Source organism: Kogia breviceps, chromosome X, assembly GCF_026419965.1.
Source record: "Kogia breviceps isolate mKogBre1 chromosome X, mKogBre1 haplotype 1, whole genome shotgun sequence".
NCBI classification, from domain to species: domain Eukaryota; kingdom Metazoa; phylum Chordata; class Mammalia; order Artiodactyla; family Physeteridae; genus Kogia; species Kogia breviceps.
In genome coordinates this window covers 47,702,222-47,725,369 of record NC_081330.1, presented here as the reverse complement: position 1 = coordinate 47,725,369, position 23,148 = coordinate 47,702,222, and the positions used below count along the sequence as shown (strand labels likewise).

General features: G+C 40.9%; 1 protein-coding gene across 2 annotated transcripts in view; it reads left to right on the top strand.

The window, feature by feature from the left end:
- Positions 1–6,663, top strand: part of DIAPH2 (diaphanous related formin 2) — an 886,560-nt gene extending 879,897 nt beyond the window's left edge. For both annotated transcript variants that reach the window (XM_067024271.1, XM_067024270.1), the window contains one exon: positions 1,329–6,663. In XM_067024271.1, coding sequence (XP_066880372.1) covers positions 1,329–1,393 — 65 coding nt within the window. In that variant the 3' untranslated portion in view covers positions 1,394–6,663. The remainder of the gene's footprint in view (positions 1–1,328) is intronic.
- Positions 6,664–23,148: the final 16,485 nt, after the last annotated feature.

Sequence of the window (23,148 nt, the reverse complement as noted above, 5' to 3'; positions counted from 1 at the left end):
ATTGCATTATAAGGCACTTTGAGCTTATGGCTGGTTGGTTCAGTGCACTCATTCTGTGGTGTTAATGAGGCCAAGGTTATGGAGGCCAGTAAGCTTTTGCTCTGTGTACTGACCACAGACTACCCGGAATCACTCAAGAAACGCTAGCACAGATGAGAACGATCCCATGGCAAAACCTCAACATTCCTCAGAGTCCATCCTCCCCATGGGACAGGCAGAATGTGCTCCTTGGGTATGATCTTAGGGAGGAGATGAGTAGGAGCCTGGGAGGCCCCAACATCTACCTCTGAACAAAGCAGGCCTGACATTTAGGCATTAACTTTGCATTATAAGCCCCTGTCATACCATTGATTTGCTGTGTAACCTTCATCACTAAAGCAGAGATAATAGGATAGAATGCAATGCACTTACCTCCCGGGGATGTTGTGTGAATTAACAAATTAACAAGTGTAAAGTGCTAGCATTTATGTAAGTGCTGGTAGTTGTCATTATTTCTAGGGACCTAGTCTCATTCTAAATAGAGAATCTAAGTGCATTATGCTTTTGTCAAAAAGGGATTTTCACCGACATCAGTTGCATTTAAGCTGAGCCTAAAACAGAGGTGATAATAACATAGTAGTGATCATCACAATGCAGAGCTGTAAACCTTTTTCCTATTAAAGCTAAAACTATTTTCAGCAACTTTCAATGCTTTTAAACTTTGCTTTCCAAGCTTTGTGCCAACAGTTCTCTCTACAGTGATTATATTTCCTGTGATGGGTGAGGGGAATGGGACCTATTCATTATTCAGTCCCACAATGACTATATAATGTATTGAATTTGTTTACATCACATAATCAGGCAAAGACTTGGTAGCTGATTTGATTGCCATATATTGCAATCATTGTAAAAAACAAAAACTCTTTTTTGCTCTGCCCACGCTGGTACGCTCTAGAGATAGCCAACATACAGATTCAAAACTCATGGGGAATTGAAGTGCTTTCCAACAAAAGGCACTGTACATAGATCCTTTCAATTTAACATCTTTACCAAGGAATTTTGTTGTCGCCTGCTATTTCCAAGGGGACTGTGCTTGAGCGAATTCTTCCATTTCTTTTATCACTCTGACTTCACTTACCAAGAAAAGTCATTTAATGCTGATTGCAAACTCTTGAACTCAGCCTGGGAGCTGCAGCATGAATGCCTCAGATCTTGGCTCCTTGTTATTTACATATTCATTTGAAGTAATTTTTCAGGACTGTTTGAAAACCTCTCTCAACCTGACATCACATAACAACTGGGATCTAAAGCTCACCATGTTTTTGGTTCTTTTTCTCTTTGTCTTACAGATAACAGACGAGTACCTCTGGAAAGGTCACGCTCTCGCCACAATGAAGCTATCTCATCTAAGTGATTCCTGATGCCAAAGAATATGAAAATACTTAAGTAAATAAAATCATACATTTTGGGAAGAACAAAACATGCACTCAAGGGATGGAGAGGAAATAAGTACATTTCTGCAAAGAGCAAGCTAAGCTGGATGCAATAGCGTGCGTATGTAAAGCTATTGCAAGACTCCTCCCACAGTTTTATTAATACGAACACAATTACCAGGATTATAAAACATGCATTCCCTTTTAGTGTAAAGATGTGTATTATTTGTTATTATTTTTTGTGTGTGGGCTGACCGTGATGATGAAAAGTGTAAGAAATTGAAGAGTTCCAAAGACTTTCAAAACCATTCAGTCTGTCAAAAATGTATATTATGACTCAAATTTGAAGTCACCCCACCCCCCCAAAAAAAAGGAAGCAAAGAGATGAAAAAGAATAGAAAGAATTAGTCAGTGTCTACTTCTGATTCCTGTTTTATATAGAAAAGGAAAAGGCCAGTGAAAATGTGTGTGTTAATGGTTTGGAAAGGCACTGATAGTGCACACTATAAAAGAATCCATTTTTGGAAACTCAGAAAAAGTACTGCTTCACCCCCCACCAAGTTACTTAGAATCTTATCTCAAGTGAAAGTTGATGGATTCATCTGCTTCGGCTGAAATTAAACTTATCATTAATCTAGAGTTTCAGCATGATATTGCAGGCACTTATCATTGCTAAAAATAAGCCAAAAAGTTTAACAGCAGCAGTTTGAGAAAGTGATTTAAACTTTATTTAAAGAGGTATTTTCTAATTATGCACATATATCTACTTTATACACATACTTTATATGGCTGTTTTTGAGAAAAGCCTCACATTTTAATGTTTATGCTAGGGCTGAACCTGCAAATTCTGTTATCTTTATTCAGATTTTTAAAGGTAAATATTGCTCTCTATTCTCCATGGTTTATTTCCTCTCTCTATTGCTTCTTTCTCCCACAACCCCCTTAAGGCAGGGAATAGAGTTCTAGGAGACCTGAGGGGAAAAAGATTTCTCTCCGCAGGAGGCAGCAGAAAACTGTCCGAAAGGTCAGTTGTTTTATCTGCCTTTCTACTCCCCTTTCCAGTTCCACTGTGGTGATCTGAAGAAGAAAAAGAAATTATATGTATGTATCTGTATATATGTGTATATATTTATATCTCCTGCTACAATAATTCCACGTCCCAGTGACTAAGTGAACTTAATCATCATCATACTTATTTACCTTATAGTAACAAATTCAAATGATGCTGCCAAAATAACTCTAGGAGGAAAAAACAGGCTCTACATTTTTCTTAAATAGATGAGGGAGGAAAAGTTATACTTAACTTGTCTATTATTTTTTAAAATACATTGTAATAATGTGGTATAACTTCTCTGGACTAATCCATGCAGATGATTGTGATTATTGTAAAAGATTTCTTATATGTATATTTCTTATAAAGAAAATCCTATTTCTACTTCCTCCAAAGCACATTATAGACATTCAGAAAGAACAAGTGACTGGCTTGGCAAGTCACTCCCTGAGATAATGTAACCAAGTGACCAATAGCTCACAGTTTCCTTTTTATAGATGTACAGTGATTCAAACTGCTGCCTTTTCCTCCAGTGCATTCTTACCTGGGTCTTATCCTTTACAAAGCTCTGAAGCTGCTACAATAGAGAAATCAAAAGCAGTAACAGGATCTGAGATTTTACAATTTTATCCTATCGTCTATCTTAAGACACACATATGCACACACACACAAACAAGTTTAAGGGACATATCAATTTCACATACTTTTTTTAACAATAACAACAACAACAAAGATTTAGGTTCTACTAATTTATGTAAATACTTAATGTATGTATTTTTAACTTCACAAAGTCTTTTCTGAAATCTTCATGGTATGGCTTCTTTGAGTCTTTTGATAGCTTTTCAGACTGTTGGAAAATGATATTTTGAAATATTCACCCTGACTAATATTTAGGGGCATTTGCCATGCCATATTATCAGGCTGGTCAAGGTGGACATACTGATGCATATCACCTTTTCCAGATGTGAACTTGCCTTATTTTTTAGTTTGTGGGGGAAAAAAAGTACTATTATTGATAAATTATATATTTGTATTTAGAATAATTCCACATGCTTTTCACAAACATTATGAGACCATTCAGGGTCTTTCACGAAGTTCTGATAACTCAATTAAAGGGTTTGCTTCCCAGATTTATAATGGTCCTGCTCTAGCCATTTGCAGTTTTGTTTTAGATTGAAAATTATCACCAGAAAAAAGTACATAGTGACATTTGTAGTATAGAACCAAATTATACTAAAGTCTTTTGTTGGGTCTATTACTGCCACATGTGAGAAGCACCAATTTATGCAGATTTTCTTCAGAATGTTTTTTAAAAGTGCAAAACCCTTTAAAATGTTTACTAGTTGTATTAGTTGCCTTTGGCTGCTGTAACAAATTACTACAAACTTGGTGACCTAACATATCAGAAATTTATTCTTTCATGGTTGTGGTGGCCAGATGTCCAAAATCAAGGGCCATGCTCCCTCCAGAGGCTCTAGAAGAAACTCTTCCCTTGCCTCTTCCAGCTTCGGGTAGCTATTGGCATTCTTTGGGTTATGGCCACATCTCTCTCTGCTCGGTCTTCACATCACCTTCTCCTCTGTGTATTTAATCTCCCTATGCCTCTCTCTTATAAGGACACTTTTGTTGGAATTTAGGGCCCACCTAGATAATCCAGGATAATTCCATGTGAAGACCCTAAACTTAATTACATCTGTAAGACCCTTTTTCCAAAAACGTAACATTCATAGGTTCTGGGGATTAGGATGTGGACATATCTTTTTGGAGGTGACCTTTAGCCCATGACAGTCTGCCCTCTGGACCCCCAAATTTATGTCTGTCCCATGTGCAAAGTATATTCACCCTATCCCAACATTCCCCAAAGTCTCAATCCTAAGTCTAAAATCTCATCCAAACATCTTTAGTTCAAAAGTCCCAAAGCTCACCTAGATCATCTAAATCAGCTATAGGTGAAAACCCTGGGGCAAAATTCCTTTGCGTCTGTGAATCAGTGAAATAAGACATCAACAGGGCCCCTGCTTCCGGAATACAGTGGTGGGACAGGCATATGATAATAGTTATAGACATTCCTATTCCAAAAGGGAGAAAATGGAACAAACATAGAAAGGAGTCACCTGTCCAGATGATTTTCAGAATTTGGCCAGGCAGAATCCCCTTAGGTTTCAAGGCTTGACAATAATCCTCCTTGTCTCAGGGCTATACCTTTTAGGCCTGCAGCTCTGGCCTCTTGGCCCATGGATCAAGTCTCTGCCTCTGTGCCTATGGCTTGTACTTCTGCCTCTAAACCTGCAGCTCTACCCCAGGGTTGATCTTTTCTATCAAAGGGTATCACCTCTTTGCAGCTTTATCAGCCTACTTCCTGCCTGTAAAGTTTTGGTAGTCTGACCGCCTTCTCTCATTTTGTCCTGTCTCTGTCCCTTTCAGGCCAAGCTGGAACCGTTTCTGCTGGTGTAACTTTCTCAAAAACTTTGTGGGCTCCCCATATATATTATATTGATTTACTAGTGAGACAAGAGAGTCCTCACAGATCTTTGCCAGATAACACCACCTCTGTTCCTGGCTTCTACTGAGATGATTGAGTGGATCAGTGAGTCAATGCCTAATCGCTACAGCACTAGCCAAAGGTTATCCAGCCTTGACTTTATCTCCAGAGCACACTATCCACACTATCCTAACAGTGAATCTTCATTTTAGCATCTTTTGCAATCTGAATAGGCTCAGAATTTCCTGAATCATCAAGTGCTGGGTCCTTTCTGCTTAACAGCTTTTTCTTCAATTTATCCCTTTCCTCTTATATTTTACTCTAAGCTCAAGAAAAAACTAGGCCATACCTCCAGTGCTTTGCTCTAAAATTTCCTCAGCTAAATATCCAAATTCATCACTTACAGATCTACTTTCCACACAACAGTTGGAGACAATTTGGATAAGCTTTTTGCCGCTATATAGCAAGGATCACCTTTCCTCTAGTTTTCAATAAAATGTTCCTCAGTTCCTTCTGAGCCCTCACGAGACGCTCCTTTAACGTTCCTATTCTTCCCGACAGTCTGTTTAAGGCAGTCCATGCTTTTTCTATCACATACGTCAAAATTCTTCCAGCCTCTACACATGATCTAATTCCAAAGCCACTTCAACATTTTTAGGTATTTGTTACAGCAGTCCCTGACTTCCTGGTACCAAAATCTGTAGTTTGTTGCTGTGGTTGCTGTAACAGAGTGCTCCAAACATGTTCACTTAAAACAACAGGCATTCATTCTCTTACTGTTTTGGAGACCAAAAGTGGTAAATTGAGGTATTAGCAGGGCTATACTCCCTCTGGAGGCTCTAGGAGAAAACCTGTTCCTTGCCTCTCCCAGTTTCTTGTGACTGTCATCATTCCTCGGCTTGTGGCCAAATCTCTTTCTGCTCTGTCTTCATTACCACCTTTCCCTCTGTATGTCTAGTCTACCTCTGCCTCCCGCTTATAAAGACACTTGTGAAGGCATTCAAGGCCCACCGGTTTATCCGTGATAATCTCCCCATTTCAAGATCCTTAACTTAATTACATCTGTGAAGACCCTTTTCCCAACTAAGTTAACGTCACGGGTTCTGAGAATTAGGACACAGATGTATCTTTGGGGAGCCACCTTTCAGTTCACAACACTAGTCATTGCACATAAATGTACTTTTCACATTTTGAAATGCATCCTTGGTGCTCAAGCCAAATTCAAGGTTGTCGCTAAGAGCTATTGTATGCACAGGCTACTGCATGCTTTGATGTTAAATGGCTGAACAGGCTATTCTTAATTCAGTTGATACTTTTGTTACTGTGGCCAATTAGCTTGAAAAAACAATTGGTTCCAACTTTGAGCTCTGGTGTATCTTCTCTGCCCCTTTTATGGAGTCTTTGACCAAATGTTTTCTATGATTAATAATGTAGGTATAAAACTACCTCTGATACAGAAGCATTCTTTACAAGTTTATTTTAGATATTGTGAATCCCTCAGCTGAAAGGAGAGGTGACAGCAAAACCTGTTTGAATGGATATTGAGGGAGATTGTGCCCATACCAAGACACTCAGAAGTATTTCAGTAGCAGTAGAACTGTGGATTCATGTTCTCGTTTTGCCTCGGCATAAACACCTGTCTCTGCAGGACCAAGAATGACTTGCAATCTATCTGTAATGCATACTTACTTATTCAATAAAGTTAAGGTTACATTAAATGTTGTGCTGCCTATGATAATTAATACTAAGGATGGGTGAAAAGGCACAAACTGAAGAAGTATAAAGACGGAATGTAAGAACATTCTAGAAGGAGAAGCTTCAACTTAACAGAAGTACAAAAGTATTTCTATAAGGACCTGGTCAGGTGGAAATCATGGGATATATTCAAAGACACGCCCACCTGTGGGAATCATAAGATTTTCTTTAAGTACTCTTTAGCACTTCTTGCCAGAGTAGTGGAGAGATGTTTGCACAACTTACTTAAAAGTCCAGAAGAGTCAGAAGGGTGATTTACATCCTCCAGAGAAACTGTTTCTACAGAAAAGGGTTTTTTACCGTGATTATAGAATGAAAGTAAATGGGCTTCAAATGCTCAGAGGGGTAAAAATCTGGAATTAGTCATAAAGGATTTTAGATACTTATTCTCTGGAGGGCTTTCAAAAGAATCTCTCATCATAAGTGGGCTGACTTGAAGATAGAGGGTTGGACAAGGTAATAACCAGGTCTATAAATGATATGGTCCAAAGTACCTGGCAAGACCATTGTTTCCCTTGGAATGGTTTGCTCCAGGAATCAAAAAAAATTGGCTTTTTCTCCCCCGGAGACCCAAGCAGGCAAACTCCTTTATAGGGAGTCTGAAAACCTTAGTATCGACAAGTAGGGGAATTCTAGCTTAATGCTAAGAGCTCAAAGGAAAATGGAAATCTGGAAATTGATATATATGCAATGCATGTAACATGGTGTATAGTTTTGATTTATAGTAAAAAGAAAGCTATAGCCAAAGATCCCATTTACAGACTGAATTTATTTAGATGTCTAGAGTCCCAATAGCCACAAATAAAATATTATTATAGTTAGTATCCACTGCAGCGAAAAACAACTTGCAAATTCATGAATTGTGCAAATCACAACTTTGTTCCTAGTTCTTGGAGATTAGCCAGCATTCAGACTTTAGCCATGATGACCTTGTATCTTGGCTAATAGAAGTTCAGCCAGTATTTTTACCTATATTTTTGCCAAGGTGCAGAAAATATTTTCACCTTTTGATGTGTATGAGCAAAGCACAAGGGCTCTTATCGTATTATTAGAAATATTAATAATAAACCTTCAACTTCTCTACATCACTAAAGGCTCCAGTGTGGCTATTCTAATCACCGAGTGCCCGTTCAGTGGACATCATTACTTTTCAGGACACCATTATGAATTAAACACAGCTCCTGCCTTCAGGGATCTCACAGTCTAATGGGAGATGGCACATGTACAAAAAGAACTGTAATTCGAAGTGGAAAGCACGTGATCAGTGTCATAAGAGTGGTACAGATAAGGCCTAGGGGAGTTCAGAAAAAACAGTTGACTTAGGTGAGGTGGGTATTGAGGTGGAAAGCAGGTATCAGCATAGATTTTTTGGCACTGGTGGCATTTGAAATGAAATTTGAAGGGTAAGTAGGTTTGGATATGTCAAGTTTTTATTCATTCAGTCAAAATTTAATGAGCACCTACTGTGTGCCAACCACAATGCTAGGCCCTGAGACCATAACAGTGAACTGGACATATGTGGGCCCTATTCTCATTGAACTTAACGTCTCTTTGAGGAGGGACGGAAGGCATGGGCAGAAGTACAAGCTTTGATGTGCATATGCAAGGAATATGGAGCAATTCGGTTGGACTAGAACTTAAGGTTCTATGAAAGGCAGCAGTGGTTGTGTGGTTTGGGCTTGACTTTTTAAATGTTGGGGAATACTGAGGGATTTTGAGGAAAGAAATGACATGGAACACTTAAGGAAGATGGTGATGGAAGCTCTGTGTAAGACAGATGGGAGAGGTCCCAGAAGGCCAACTTTGTTGGAGGCAATTGCAATAATTTTTTTTTTTGCAATAATACTTCTTTTGATAATTAATGAAGGCCTGAACTAGGATAGCATCAGTGGGACAGATCCAAGTAGCATCTAAATAACTGGCAAATCAATTAGGTGTTGAGGGTGTGAGGAGAGGAAAGATTCAAATCTGACACCAAGGTTTCAGGCCTGAGTGACTGGTGGGCTACTTTCCACAGAAAAAATTGAACACAAGAAGAAGAGCTCATCATTGCAGTGATACCATGGATGTGTACAGCTGCAGCTCTGACACTTGATACGATCCTACTATCTATGTTGTTGAATGGCTCAAACAAACCTCGTGTACAAGTAGCATCAAGTCATGAAGACATAGAGCAGGCAGGAAAAAACGATTCCACACAAGAGCGTATTTAGTGATACTGTAGTGATTACCGTAATAAGGACTAGGGTAACCTCTCTAGGCTGTGTTCTTTTTCTTTCCTTTTCTTCTTTTCCCCTTTCTCTTTCCCTTTCCAGTCCCTTCTCTTTTGTTTTCTTTCAATAATACTGAAAGTCAAAACACTGAATGGCTGTTCAAAGAAAGGAAAAACTGACAAAGATTGAGTGGACATTAAAATGCACTGATTCAGTTTTGGTCCCATACTGACAGGAAAGAAAGGCATTTAGATGAGGCATAATTCATGGGAAAAGCTTTAATTAGTTCATAGCTAGGACTTCTTAAGTGTCTGGTTAATATTTTAAGTCATACATTTAAGAGGTTCTTGAACAACCATTACTCTCTAAAATAACAGCAAATTCTCCTGTTTTACTGTTTTCTCAGGAATCTCTCAGACTTTCAAACTCTACTTAGGTCTATTCCCTTTATGCTAAATACCTTTCTACTCTAACAACCATAAGGCTTCCCTCCTCAGTACGTTCAACTGCTGGGTACATGTGACACTGAATGGCTTTATTTTAGCTAATATTTTTTTGTTTTGGAAGGGGACCTGGTTTATGAATCTGCTCCATCTCCCCCCACCCCACAAATACTTTGCGTTATTGTCCCTTTGTTTTCCTACAAAAACCTGCACATCACAGTGGGAATTACATTGAAAATAACCAAATCCTAAGAATTTTCTCTTTAAACAGTTTTGGGAAACCTGTGATATGTAATGGCAGAGTGACCTAGACTTGCTGACAAAAATCAAGTAATGAGTATTTTACCCGGCTGAACAGCTGAACGACTGGTAACACTTATGGTGGTGATTGGAGGAGGGAGGGAAGGGAGATGAAAGAGGTCAGGAATAAGGCCTCCTTAGCAGAACTCAGTATAATGATAAAAATCAAAGCATCTGTTAGATGTCAATGACCTTCCAACTCTAGAGCATCTGGGATAAAAATCTGACTTGCTGTGACCTTGTATTGTGTGGTGCTTTATACTTTCGAAAGGACTTTCACTTTTCACATCCATTATTCCATCAGCTCATTTCCTCTCAGTCTACAAGCATCCTCAAGTCTCCTCTATCTGATTAAACAACAACAGCAACCTTCCTGTGACTCTTCTCTCCTTCAAGGCTACCATTGATCACCTAATTGCCAAATCCTACGAATTCCCCTTTATCCTCATCCTGCTTACTTTTTGCCAGTTTGGCACAGAATACACCTAGCCTTGTCTTCTCCCACCACTCAGAAAATTCTTCACTCCCATTTATTAGCGGTTGTCTTCACATATTTACTAATGTGTAAATATTCACATATTTAGGGGTCACATGACCCCTAAATAAAGGCAGTATCTCCAGTGTTCATTTGTATTGTCCCCACCATCAGGTGGTAGGCATATCCATGGCTTTGACAATTTCCCATGAGGAGGTAACTGAGATCTCGCCAGAGCCCCAGAACACCCCTCCCTCTGTAAAAGATAGCTCACACGCTAAACTCAGTATACTCCCAACCAAATATGTTCTTCTCCAGCAAGCTGATCCTTCTCTCCAGGTTGCCCGTGTCATTACGGGCACTACACTTCTCCCAATCTCTAAGGCTAGAAACACCAGAAGCATCTTTGTACTATTCCTTCTCCCCTAATATCCAGTCAGGCACAGAAGTTGGTCTCCCTGTTTTCGGTGTTTTAGCTCTTCGACCCGTCCTTCGCACTGCTAGAGATTGCTTCCTAAAATGCCATTCTTGATCCACTTCAAAAATTTTGATTGTTCCCCTTAATTAACAAAACTAGTATAGGCGTCAAAGTTTCCAGGAGCAGACTCAAACATAACTTCCAAGCCCCTTTACCATCCCTCCAGCCATGCTGCGCTGGATTTATCATTGGAGCCTGCCAGTGATAAACAAGCATATGATTACATCCCCAAACACATATATAGATTCATGCCATTTTATGTACATGCACTTTACTCTGACTGGTATGACCTCACTGCCCAACTTCACCCTTTTTCTCCTATTAATCCTTCAAGGACAGGTGCTGCCTTTCTGAAGCCTTCCTTAATTCTCCTTTCCTCATTAAAATAAATTGTATAATCTAGGCTCCCATAGCCATTTGTTTATACTCCTGTTATGGCCCTTATTTCATTCTGCCTTCTACTAGAGTTAGTTGTCTGTGTCCTTGACTAAAGTGTAAGTTTCTTGATGGCCATGACTGTCTCATTCATCTCTGGGCCTTTACACAAAGCAATTGCTCAATGAATTAATGTGTAGTGTCAACTCTCAGTGAATTAAACAAATGAAAAGGAATGTTTGGTACAGGTAATGGAAAATCATAGCTAATTTCCTCATCCAGGTGAGAACGCAGCCTTCATCATTGTCCTGGGATCTGAGGGCCTGCCTAAGGTCAGCGTTGAGGACAAGCCTCTTGAACTGTGGATGGCTGGAAGTTGATTTCAGAGGAGCAGTTTCGGGAGCTGATGACTGATTGAAGACAAGGAGGAAGGCTTTTCCTCCAAGGTCAAGCTTTTAACAAGTATCTGCAATGTACACTGAGGGATTTGGCTGTACTCCGATTATGCTAATATGTTTTATATATGGGCCTCCAGCATCCAGGAACCACCTCCCTAAGCAATTTAATAAGTGTAAATATCAAGGCAGAGTTGTAAATGTGGAACTTATTTGTAACGTACCAACCTTGTTATTATCAAATGTCATGGGATATAAGTCACGTCACGGCAATTATGCTGCCTGCTTTTTATTACGTTTATTTTACTTTTTAAAAGTGCAGTATATCCCCATAAGCTTCCCCTCTCCTGCCCTGCCAAAGGAACCTGCCCTGGCTGTATGTTTTGGAGGGTCACAGGATTAATGAGCATCCCTGGAGGAAAGGGTCATTGACTCCACCCACTGACACGTAGCCTCGACCTCAGGCTTCACTGCAGCTTTCCATAGCTCACGCTGTGGGACCTAGTGGGTTTCTCAATACAAGAGATTTCATGATATAAAACACACAACTGTTGCTTCCTCCTCCCTCCTGCCACCTGAGCATGTGTGCATGTCCCTGTCATGAAGAGGCTGGCAGTTTTGCAAAAGCCTTCAAATTCTTGATTGCCAGCTTGGTGTGATACAGTCCAGAGCCACCTCTTAAGTGGTCTCTTGGCAGGTGAAAGTGAGGGGGAGTAGACCTGATTTTTTGTTTGGTTTGGACCGGAAAAGGACCCACTACACCCAGCCCATAATTTCTATTTCCCAGTTGTCTCTTTCTCTCCCCCTCCTTTCCACTTTTCACTAAATTGCAACAACCACTCAGAAGGGGAAGGGCAGGTGACTCTTTTACTTTATATAAATAAGCATTCTATGGCAACGGTCCTCTTTTCTTTCAAAGGAGCCCTTCTAGTCTATCTGTGGTCTTCCGCAGGCCTCCCTGGTATTAGGCAGGAAATCTGCCAGGCCGCAGGCCTGTTGGCAAGTGAATCTGTTTTTAAGGGTTTTGAAAAGTGCCACTGCTTTAAAAGTTTCCTTGAAAGAGAAGGACAGAAAACAAACAAAGTAGTTGATCCTTGCACCCAGGAACTTCTTTAGGAGCTTTATCATCTCCCCTAATTGCTACATCCCCCCACCTTCTCAGTTTATGATCCAACAACCAGGTTAACAATAAGCTATTCATTTGTTCATCACTTATTCCACAAATATCCACAGAGCAACTACAGTGTAACAGGCGGTATATAATAGCAAGCAAAAATAGATGTGATCCAGGTCTTCAGGAGCTTAGTCAAGTGGAACATGCCAAAGATAAACAAGTCTACGTTGTCTATATGAGGACAACTGCGTTAAGTGCCTAAGAAGGAAAGAATGCAGATACTATAAAAGAAAATAATGGTGTATGAGTGTATGGTGAGGAGGGGGACCTAAATTAGACTCTGTGGTCAAGAAAAGCCTCTCTGAAAAAGTGACATTTAATTGGAGACCGAAAGGATGAGAAGTTAACCAGGTGAAAAGTGAGCATTTGTGAACAGTCAGTGTAATGGAAACAAAGCACATATAATGGGGTAGTGTGTCAGTCAGCTTAGGCTAGGTTGCACTAAATTACAAACAATCCCTCAGACTCAATCACCATAGCAAAAGGCCCTGCAGTAGCTACAGGTCATCTGTGGCTCTGCTTCGTATGTCTTCCTTATTCCAGGATCTCAACTGAAGAAGGGGCCCTTCTTTGGGACATGCCATTCTTACCACAGAGGGAAGGGAGCAAAAGAGGCTGAACCACATCATGGCTGTTAAAGCTTCTGATTCTAGGTGGCGGAGGTCATTTTATCCCACATTCCATGGGCCAAAGCAAGTTCTATGACCAAGACCACATCAGTTTGGTAGGGCTCATGGCAGGAGGCAGAGACACTCTCTCTAACAGGGAAGAAATATTAATACCTGGAAACACCATGCGGTGTACCACAGCACTTGTCTGAGTTCCACCTACCCCTCTCATTAATAGACATTTCTGACATTTTACTTAACTTCCAGGGCCACAGATTCCTCATCTCTAAAAAGGATGTTTAAAACAACTGAGGGGAAGCTAAGATAGTTTTCTCGGGGTTGGGTCCACCCCTCAATTTAGGCAGCAGCTTGGGGGAAGTGAAATTGTATAATCTAGAGTCTAAGATTTTCCCTACATTTTCCCATAGGATTTGATTCCAAGTGCAGTGATAGAAAGCAAGTTTGGGCCTGCTACCGTAGCCACTAACTAGCTGTGTGATCTTGGCCAAGAAACTTAAACTCTTTGAGCCTCGGACTATTGTAGGGATTATGTAAAATAATCCATGTGAGAGCACTGTGTGTATTTTAATGCCATACAATTACTAATCATTATTATAATTATCTGACCTATTTGATTACCTCTACTAAGACCCCAAAATCTGTTTCTCTCATACCCTCACTTCTACACTTCAGCCAGCCACCTCAAGCTCACCACATCAAAAATCAAAATCCTCTTCTCTCCCAGGCAGCTCCCATTCACCTCCCTCTCCAGGCTTCATTATGCTTATTACTGGCACTGACATGCTTCTAATCACCAGGGATGTAAAACTTCATGTTGTCTCTGACATCTATACCTCCACTCAGTTCTATCAATTCTCCCTTCATAATATAGTTTACATTGATCTCTTTCTGATTTCAAAGCTACCACCCAAGCCCAGACCCTAGTACCTCACTCCTTGTTACTGTCATAACTGTTCTTCCTGACCGTACTTTCACCCCTGTCCAAAGCAGCCATTTGATCATCTGATTCCTACACTCCAAGCCCCGCAGGGGCTCACTAGTGAATACAAAATTAAAGTCCAAACTCTTTAGCTGAGTAGCCAATGCGCTCCACAATTTGGCCTGGCCCACTTTTTCCAAACTTCCCTCCCACTTTTATCCATATACGCCCTGCTGCAGCCATACCGACCTAACTCAACACTCTCTGAAAATCTCCATTACCTAGATCAGCCCTGTTCAGCAGACATCTAATGCAAGTCACAGATGTAATTTTACATGATCTAGTAGATACGTTTAAAAAAGTAAATAGAAACAAGTGACATTAATTTTAATATATTTAACTTAACCCAATATATCCAAAATATTACCCTTTTAATATGTAATCAACATAAAAATTATTAATGAAAAACTTTACTTTCTTTTTTCTTACTACGTCTTCAAAAACCCATGAGTATTTTACACTTACAGCATATCTCAATTTGCACACACTAGCCATATTTCAAGTGTTCAATAGTCACATGTGGCTAGTGGCTACCATACTGACCAGTGCGATCTAGCCCCTACCCTGTGGTTCAAGGCAAGCTCTATCCTCTGCTTGAAACACCTCCCACTGAAACCATCACCTGTAGAAATGCTACCTTCCAAAGACCCAGCTTCATAGCCTACTTGCTCTCAGAAGTCTCCCCAGATTTTCCAACTGGAATTCATCTTTTCCCTCTCATACTCCCATAAACATTATTTTATTGTATATTTTTTAATGCAAATAGGTAATATATTCATTTGTTTCAAAACTCAGAGGGTGCCAAAGGATATGCATACAATTGACACCTCCACCAACTAGTCACCCTAATTTCTTCCCCTGGAGGCAAGCAACGTCATCAGACTTTTGTGTATCCTTGCGCAAATCATATACATATACATCTCGTATAAATCTTATATGTATACAAACACATGTGTAAACATATATGTCTTCCCTGCATTCTTTCCTAACAAATGGCAGCATGTTTTAAACATACCATTCTGTACCTTACCTCTTTGTATGTAATACTGTCTTAGAAATTGTTCCACACTAGTACACAAAATATATCTGTCTCCCTGCTTTTAATTCTCAGGGGATATAGATTTTTTTTTTCCTGTATCGTTGCATAGCTCTGCGTTTTGGACGCTGGTGCTGTACATGATACTCAGTAAATGTTTGTTAAAATGAATTGCTCAAACTGTTACCAGATTACTCTTTCTAAAATGCTCTTTTGCATATGGTACCCCTCCCACTTCAAAACACTATTGACTTCTAATTGCCCACAGGATACCTTTCATATTCAAGGACCATCACAGTCAGACAGTCAGACCCACTCTTCCCCCCCAAGACTAATCTTTACTCCCCAGAGATGCATCCTTTGTATTAACCAACAGATGTCCTCACTGGAGCTTTGCTACAGGTTGACATGTATGTTTATCCATCTGTGTGTGCATGCATGCATGTGTGTATTTTACTCCAATATCTTCCCAACTAGACCATAACCCAGGGGTTCTGTCTGATGCCCTTATTTACCTCCAGGACAGTACCTACAACTCAGTGATGCTCTATGTATAGTTGATGGACTTGGAAATCTCTTTCTTCAAGTCTTCTTTCCTCCCTTCCCTTCCCTTGGGCCTGGCCTGCCCCAGGCTGGATGATAATTAGCCAGATTCTGCATTTCCTTTTTTGCAGAAACAGAAGACAGTTTGTTTCTGTAATCCATTTTATTTTTAAATCATTCTTTCTTTATTCAAGTGATTCTCAAGCCAGAGAAGTTGTAGGCAGAAGCAGTGACAAGGGTCAAAGCACAAAGTTAGCATAGTTCCTGACAGGGAGTTTTTCTTCCCGTTTTCATGCTTTTGTCTAGAATCCCATTTATTTAAATCCGAAATCACCAACTTTTCTTAAGTTTCAAACAATTAAAGCTGCTTTGAGAGTCACATCAAAAGCAGATATGGCACTACCATGGCTGGCTAACATTTCAATAAAGCCCAGTGGTACTTAAATGCGATCAGCTCAAAGATGGAAAGCGTGACAATAGCTACCACTTATTAAGCACCCTATAGCAGGTGCTACTCTCAGGCTTTATGTTCTTTTCTTTTCTTTTTTTTTTTTTTTAACATCTTTGTTGGAGTGTAATTGCTTTACAATGGCATGTGAGTTTCTGCTTTATAACAAAGTGAGTCAGTTATACGTATCCCCATATCCCCCTATCCCCTCCCTCTTGCGTCTCCCTCCCACCCTCCCTATCCCACCCCTCTAGGTGGTCACAAAGCACCCAGCTGATCTCCCTGTGCTATGCAGCTGCTTCCCACTAGCTATCTATTTTACATTTGGTAGTGTGTATAGGTCCATGCCACTCTGTCATTTCATTTAATCCTCACATCCACCCCGAGATGGGTTCTATTATTCAAATTTTACAGAAGAGTAAACTCAGGCTCAGGTGGCATGATCAAGATCTCCATTAGGAAGTGACAGAGGTGGTACTTTAACCCAGGGAATATGACTTCAGAACATATGTTCTTCACCACGAGGCATATTTCCTGTTTTAGCTTGAGACAGCAATTGCCTTTCTAGTACGTACTTTTTTTTTTTTTTTTTTGTGATACGCGGGCCTCTCACTGTTGTGGCCTCTCCCGTTGCGGAGCACAGGCTCCGGACGCGCAGGCTCAGCGGCCATGGCTCACGCGCCCAGCCGCTCCGCAGCATGGGGGATCTTCCCTGACCGGGGCACGAACCCGTGTCCCCTGCATTGGCAGGCGGATTCTCAACCACTGCGCCACCAGGGAAGCCCCATAGTACGTACTTCTTGAAACCCATCTATTTGAACCCCTGGGGAGCATGAATGCAATCAGTCTCATATCTGCTTCCCTTTTGTTTCCTCTGCCCTTCACGTGATCCAGATAAAACTGTGCTACTTTGCCACCAAGGCTCTTCATCCTTGCACTGCTGCTAGCCAAAGAGGACTCAGTATCTAGCCTCTATATCTAGAATGTCCCTGCTATTCAAAATATGCCTCATGGACAAGAAGCATCAGCAGCACAAGGGAACTTGTTAGAAATGAAGCATCCCAGACATCTCTCCAAACTACTGAATCAGAATCTACATTTTAACACATTCTCAGGTGATTCGCGTGCACATCAAAGCTTGAAAAGCACTACTCTCCATCTTTTGGAGTACTCCCTTAGTAATTTCTTGCAGAGTGTTCCAGAAACGCAAGTTTAAAATCTATGGCTTGAAAGGGAGGGAAACATTTAAGCTGCTCCCTGCTCTCTGGCCTTGAGGAGCTCCAGAGTCAGTCAGAGGCCATGCTAAGAGTAGATCTTGCTGTCTTTTGAATAAAATATATGATATGTGGATGAAATGAAAAGACAGCTACATGTTCGCCATCATTTCCTTCCCATATTTCATTCATGCTTTCCTGGTGTCTCACACTGCCTCAACACAGACACTTTCCTATATATAATAATACACTTTCCTATATATAATATAATATAAAAGCATCAGAACATTTGAGCACAGATAACCCTTTAAAAGTTAAGTTTATATGTATTTACAAGCCTCCATTTATTTGATCGTGACAATAGGATAAAAAAAGAAAAAGAAACCCTGCCTCTGAAGGCATATGGAGAAGTGATTAAGCTAATTTACAATAATTGCTTTAATCTTGGTATATTGAATTGTAGAGTCTAACTCTCTCAGTTCTCTTGGTCTGAGATAGAGGCAAAATATACCACCATGCTCTATATTGTACCTCTGAATCAGAGTGGAAATTCTGCCCTATATGCCAGCCTATCACCCACGTTGTCCATCAATAGACAAGGAGAGATCCAGAAGCAGATCCTCAGTCTACCCCCAACACCTAATTGCTGCTCTACTTACTTCTTTGCTTGAAGATAGAAAGCCCATGTTCAGAAGCAAAGCCATTTGCAACTATTCGTTTTTTAGCTCTAATAAATTGACCAGACCAGAACTTAATTGGGGAAGGCACTCAGGAACAGGACACAGGACAAGGGACTAGGAAGGAGAGGAGGGAATGGGTTGAAGCCTGGGCAGCTGGGAAGGCCAGGACAGGGCTCAGGATGGGGAGAGGGTAGATGAGTTATGCAGAGGTCAACTTTGCTTACTTCATGGTTATGGTTCAGAACAGTCCTGCTGGCTGCCATCTCTAACAATTGCTATGGACTCACCCCTACACCACTCCAGGAAGTACAGGGCATAAGAAGAGCAGTGGTATTTAAGGTGATGTGTTAACACTTCTTCTTGCTCCTTGGTACCACTGTCCACCCCTCCCTGCCTTGGGGTTGCCCACTTCTCTCCTTGATGGGACTGGCTGGGTCAGGCCTGGTTTTGCTTTTTATCGGGTTCAGGTCTGTGCCCATTGATCAAGAGGAGACCCTAGTGACAGGTACAGCTTTTTCAAGTCAGAAGAATGGAATTGCATTTTAAGGGACCACGAGCATTCCCAGACATTTGGCTGAGAGTTATCATCCCATTATTTCACTTTTAGAAAAACTACACTCTTCATCTTTTGCCTTCAGTCAGCTCTGCTCCACCAGCGATTCCAATCTCAAAGTTTCCTAAAGGGCTCCGCCAGATGTGACCAATAGCTCATCATGATCTGATATCGGATATATGGCCTCAAACAATAGGAGATGATGAGCATTGTATGCACATGACGTTTACGTAAGTCTCTGTCTCCAGATTTTGGCAAGAAGCATCGAAGTAACAAAACAAAACAAGAAAAAAACAACCACTGTTTTTGAATTGGAAACAGAATGCTTGGCAGCTAACCACATGGCAATGCAGCCCACTTTCAGCAACAGAGGGCATGGTGTGTGGGCTTTCTTGGTGTCAAGGCTTAAAAGAAAGGAATTATCAGAAAGAAGCAGATGTAGATCATTGTTGTTCATGTTTCCATATATTAACTTCCTTCTGAGGGGCTTAGTGCCTTTTACATCAACGATCTCACTTACTCTTGAGGGCTTGGGGGGACCAGGGAAGTCAACACATAAGCACATACTCCCTAAGAGTTCACAAAACGCTTTAACATCTAGCATCTTCTTTGAGCCTCACAACAGGTCTGTGAGGTCTATGGAGGTTATGATGCCCTGTTAGTGAAAGAGTAGCATTTGAAAGCCAGAGCTTCTAGCGCCAATGGCGCTACATCCCAGATGCCTCAAAGGCAGCAGCTTTCAGCACCACTGTTGCTATAGGTTGCATATGCTGTTCTTTAACTGCCAAGGAGGTTAAAGGGATAGCCATGTACTTCAGAAGGGGGCCTTCCCCTGCCTCACTCACTTCTTATTTCTTACACTCTGACTCCTTACTGAAAGTTTATGACTCAAAATGCATTGTTTCTATATGTCTCCTTCCCTCCAACCCCAGGTAGTATATTAGCCTCCGTAGTTCTCATAGTCTCTCTTTATACCTAAATTCAAAAGCATTTCTTGAGTTTTTAAAACTATGCCCCTTTAGGATAAATATCTTACATGTCCTGCCACTTCTCCCCTCTCCCCTGTTCCTTGCAAAGACACTGGTATACACATTCACACCCAGGTGAGACTCCAGACTCCTAATTTGGATAACCATCATCTTATCCCTCCCAGCAGCCAGACTTTCACTGATCTTTATTTTCGGTCTTAAGAAACCAATATGCTTATTTTTTTCTCTGCTACGTTTAAGGTGATTGATAGAGTATTGATATGACCTTTCAAACTATTTCTCTCCCACCTTGATTCTGAAACATACAGCCCCTTGAGAATCATTTTTCTTTTATTACTTATCAAGCTTTTTATAACTGTCTCCATGTTTTTCTACTAGACTGTGACCTCCTTGAGGACAGCTATGTAATCTTTGTATCTTTGTATCCACAAGTGCCAAGCAGAGAGACAGGGAGGAAATAGGTACACATTAAATATTTGTTGAATGAATGAAGAAATAAACAGTGCCAGAAAAGGACTTCTTCAATGCTACTGCATCATTTGCCTCCCGTATTGCTCTGTTTTTAGCAAAAGTACAAATTAGAAGTCTTTAAGACTCTAACATACGACTCAGGGGATAGTGTCAATGAAAACATGACAGGAGTTCCCTTCCCTATTCCCTCTATTCTGTCTACAATCCCATGGAATATTTACTGCTCAGGATCTATGTGCCTCTGCTTGATTAATTATACACTTCCTTCTTTCATCTTGAATGTTTAAACTGACAGTAATTGCCCAGAATTGAATGCATGACCTCTAAGAATATGTCTACTAAAAAAAGGGCTGGTTTCACATTGTAATCTGTCATAATAATTCTCAAGGGGGTTGATTCTGTAAAGTAGAAGAGGCTGCCATGTCAAAATAAAGGTTCAGATCAGCTCCACTGGTCAGCCTACCACCCATATCTGAGCATGAAAATACCTTAGTATTGTTAGTTGTTTACAGTTTTCTTATATCCACTAGACCCATACTTCACAAACCATCTGGAATGAAGAACCATGCCTTTTGTCTTGATTTGTTTTAGATTTTCAATCTGTAGATACTTTTTTGTTTGTTTGTTTGTTTTTGGTTTTTTTGGGGTTTTTTTGCAGTACGTGGGCCTCTCACTGTTGTGGCCTCTCCCGTTGCGGAGCACAGGCTCCGGACGCGCAGGCTCAGCGGCCATGGCTCACGGGCATAGCCGCTCCGCAGCATGTGGGATCCTCCCGGACCGCGGCACGAACCCGTGTCCCCTGCATCGGCAGGCGGACTCTCAACCACTGCGCCACCAAGGAAGCCCTGTAGATACTTTTATAAAATATAATAAAAATTTCTAGAAAAAAATATAATAAAAAAAAGTCATGCAAAATAAAACCCCCATTTTTTGGTGAGCATAAACAGACATAAAAGTACTCTGTAAAATTGCTGTAAGGTTTCCAAATGCTCACTCTCAACGGCTACACTTACCTGATTGTGGACCATCATCAACCTGCAAAGGAGTTCTGCATGAGATTGTGTGCTTATCCAGGCCTTAGCCAGGACTGCTTATGGCCTGAATTGTCTTTGGACCTGCAGGGCCAAGCCTCCATCATGCATAATTATTATCATGTCCCAAAGAATGAAGGCACCCTTATTAAGAGGACTATGAACACTTGCGGGCATAAGTTAGAATTGATGTGAGTAACCCAGCATTGTAACTAAAGATGCAGTCTCAAGAGATAGACTTGGATTCAAATTCTGGTTTAACCACTTACCAGATGTGTGACCTGAAGCAAGTTATTTTCCCTCTCTGTGCTTCAGTCTCTTCATCTGTAGAATGGGGATAATTATAGTATCTACCTCATAGGGATGCTGTAAGGATTAAATGATGCAATGTATTTAAAGTAATCTGCCAAATGACTGGTACACAGTACAAGCTCAGTGAGGTTGGCTATTGTTGCTATGTGACCAGTAAGTGGTGTTAACATTCCCTCCATTTCATGGGAGAGGGAAATTCCAAGTTTGCAGTCCCACAGGCCCCTCGTCTGGTGACTCTGGGATTACAGAAATCCCTTCATTTAGTGTCTCTCAGGCTTGGCTCTCTTAGGCATGCTGTCCCTCCTCTTCTCCCTTCTCCTACTACAGGTGATTTCTCATTGCTCCCATCAAAGCTTCCACATCCCAGCGAAGTCAGTTTACTCACTACTTTCTTTCCTTGCGCTCAACTGGCTGATTTAACTTCTTGACACTTTCTCAGGACCACCTTCAACCTGGAATGCCCCCTCCTTTCTTCTGTCACAGGTATTTGCCTTGTTCAAACTCAATCTCCAAGTTAGCCTCCATATGCAGTAGTTCTCAAACTTTAATGTTCATAGAGGTACTTGGAGAGCCCATTAAGGATGTCCTTTCCTGAGCCCCACAGCAAAATTCTGATTTTGTGGGTCTTGGGTAGGGCCCAGGAATTTGATTTGTCATAAAGCCTCCCCTTTCCCACTCCTCCAGGAGACTCTGTGGCATTAACTTTTCTTGGATCACAGATTGAGAAATAGTGTTCTGTATGAAAACCCTAGTTAATGGCACTTGAATCAATTCTTTCTCCAGATTTCCTTAAATGCTAATAATTTTAATAAAGTAACACCTTATTAACTCAGCTCCAGTAAATTGGAATTCTTGATCATTGGATAGAAGCCGGGCTGCCAAAAAGATAGGTGGGAGGCTGAAGATGAATCTCCCTTCAGGATGATGAGTAGAGCTAGCCATGCATATTTAGATAGGTGCCGAGTAATTCCTTGCTGATTTATTCATTGACTGCAAGTTCCTCAATTAGGCTATTCAGGACCTCATCTACCATTTTCTCTCACTTGGATTACTGCCCTAGCCTCTTACCTGGTCTCCCTACTTGCACTCTTGCTGCCCAGTAGTCCATTCTCCACATAGATACCTGTATGATCTTTAAAAAATAAAATTCTGGTTGTATCGCCTGCCTAAATAAAACCTTTCAATGGTTTCCTGTTGCTCTTAGGATAGACACCAAACTCTTTATCAGAGTCTACAAGGTTCTGCATAGTCTGGCCCTGCCTACTTCTTCAACCTCATCTTGCTTCCCTCTCCCCTGGCTCTCTGTGCTTCAGACATGTTAGCTTTCTTTCAGTTCTATGACCAGACCCCATCTCCTCCTGCTACTGAGCCTGTGCATATGCTCTTCCATGGGTGTGGAATGCTCTTCCCATTGTACCCTCCCCACCCCACACAAACACATGCTTAGTTAACCCTTACTCATCTTTTGGATCTTGGCTCAAATGTCTCTACCACAGGGAAAACCTCCTGAGCTCCCTCCTGTGTGTCAGTTTCCTTTGCTAGATCCTTTCAGAGGATTATGTATCTTTTCCTCAGAATACCTGTCTCATGTTGTGATTATACAATCATTACCATTTGTGTAATTGTTTGATTAAAGCCCAACTCATCTTTTAGACAGTAAGCTCCCTGAGGGCCCAAAGCCTATCACTCTATCCTCAGTATCTAGCATAG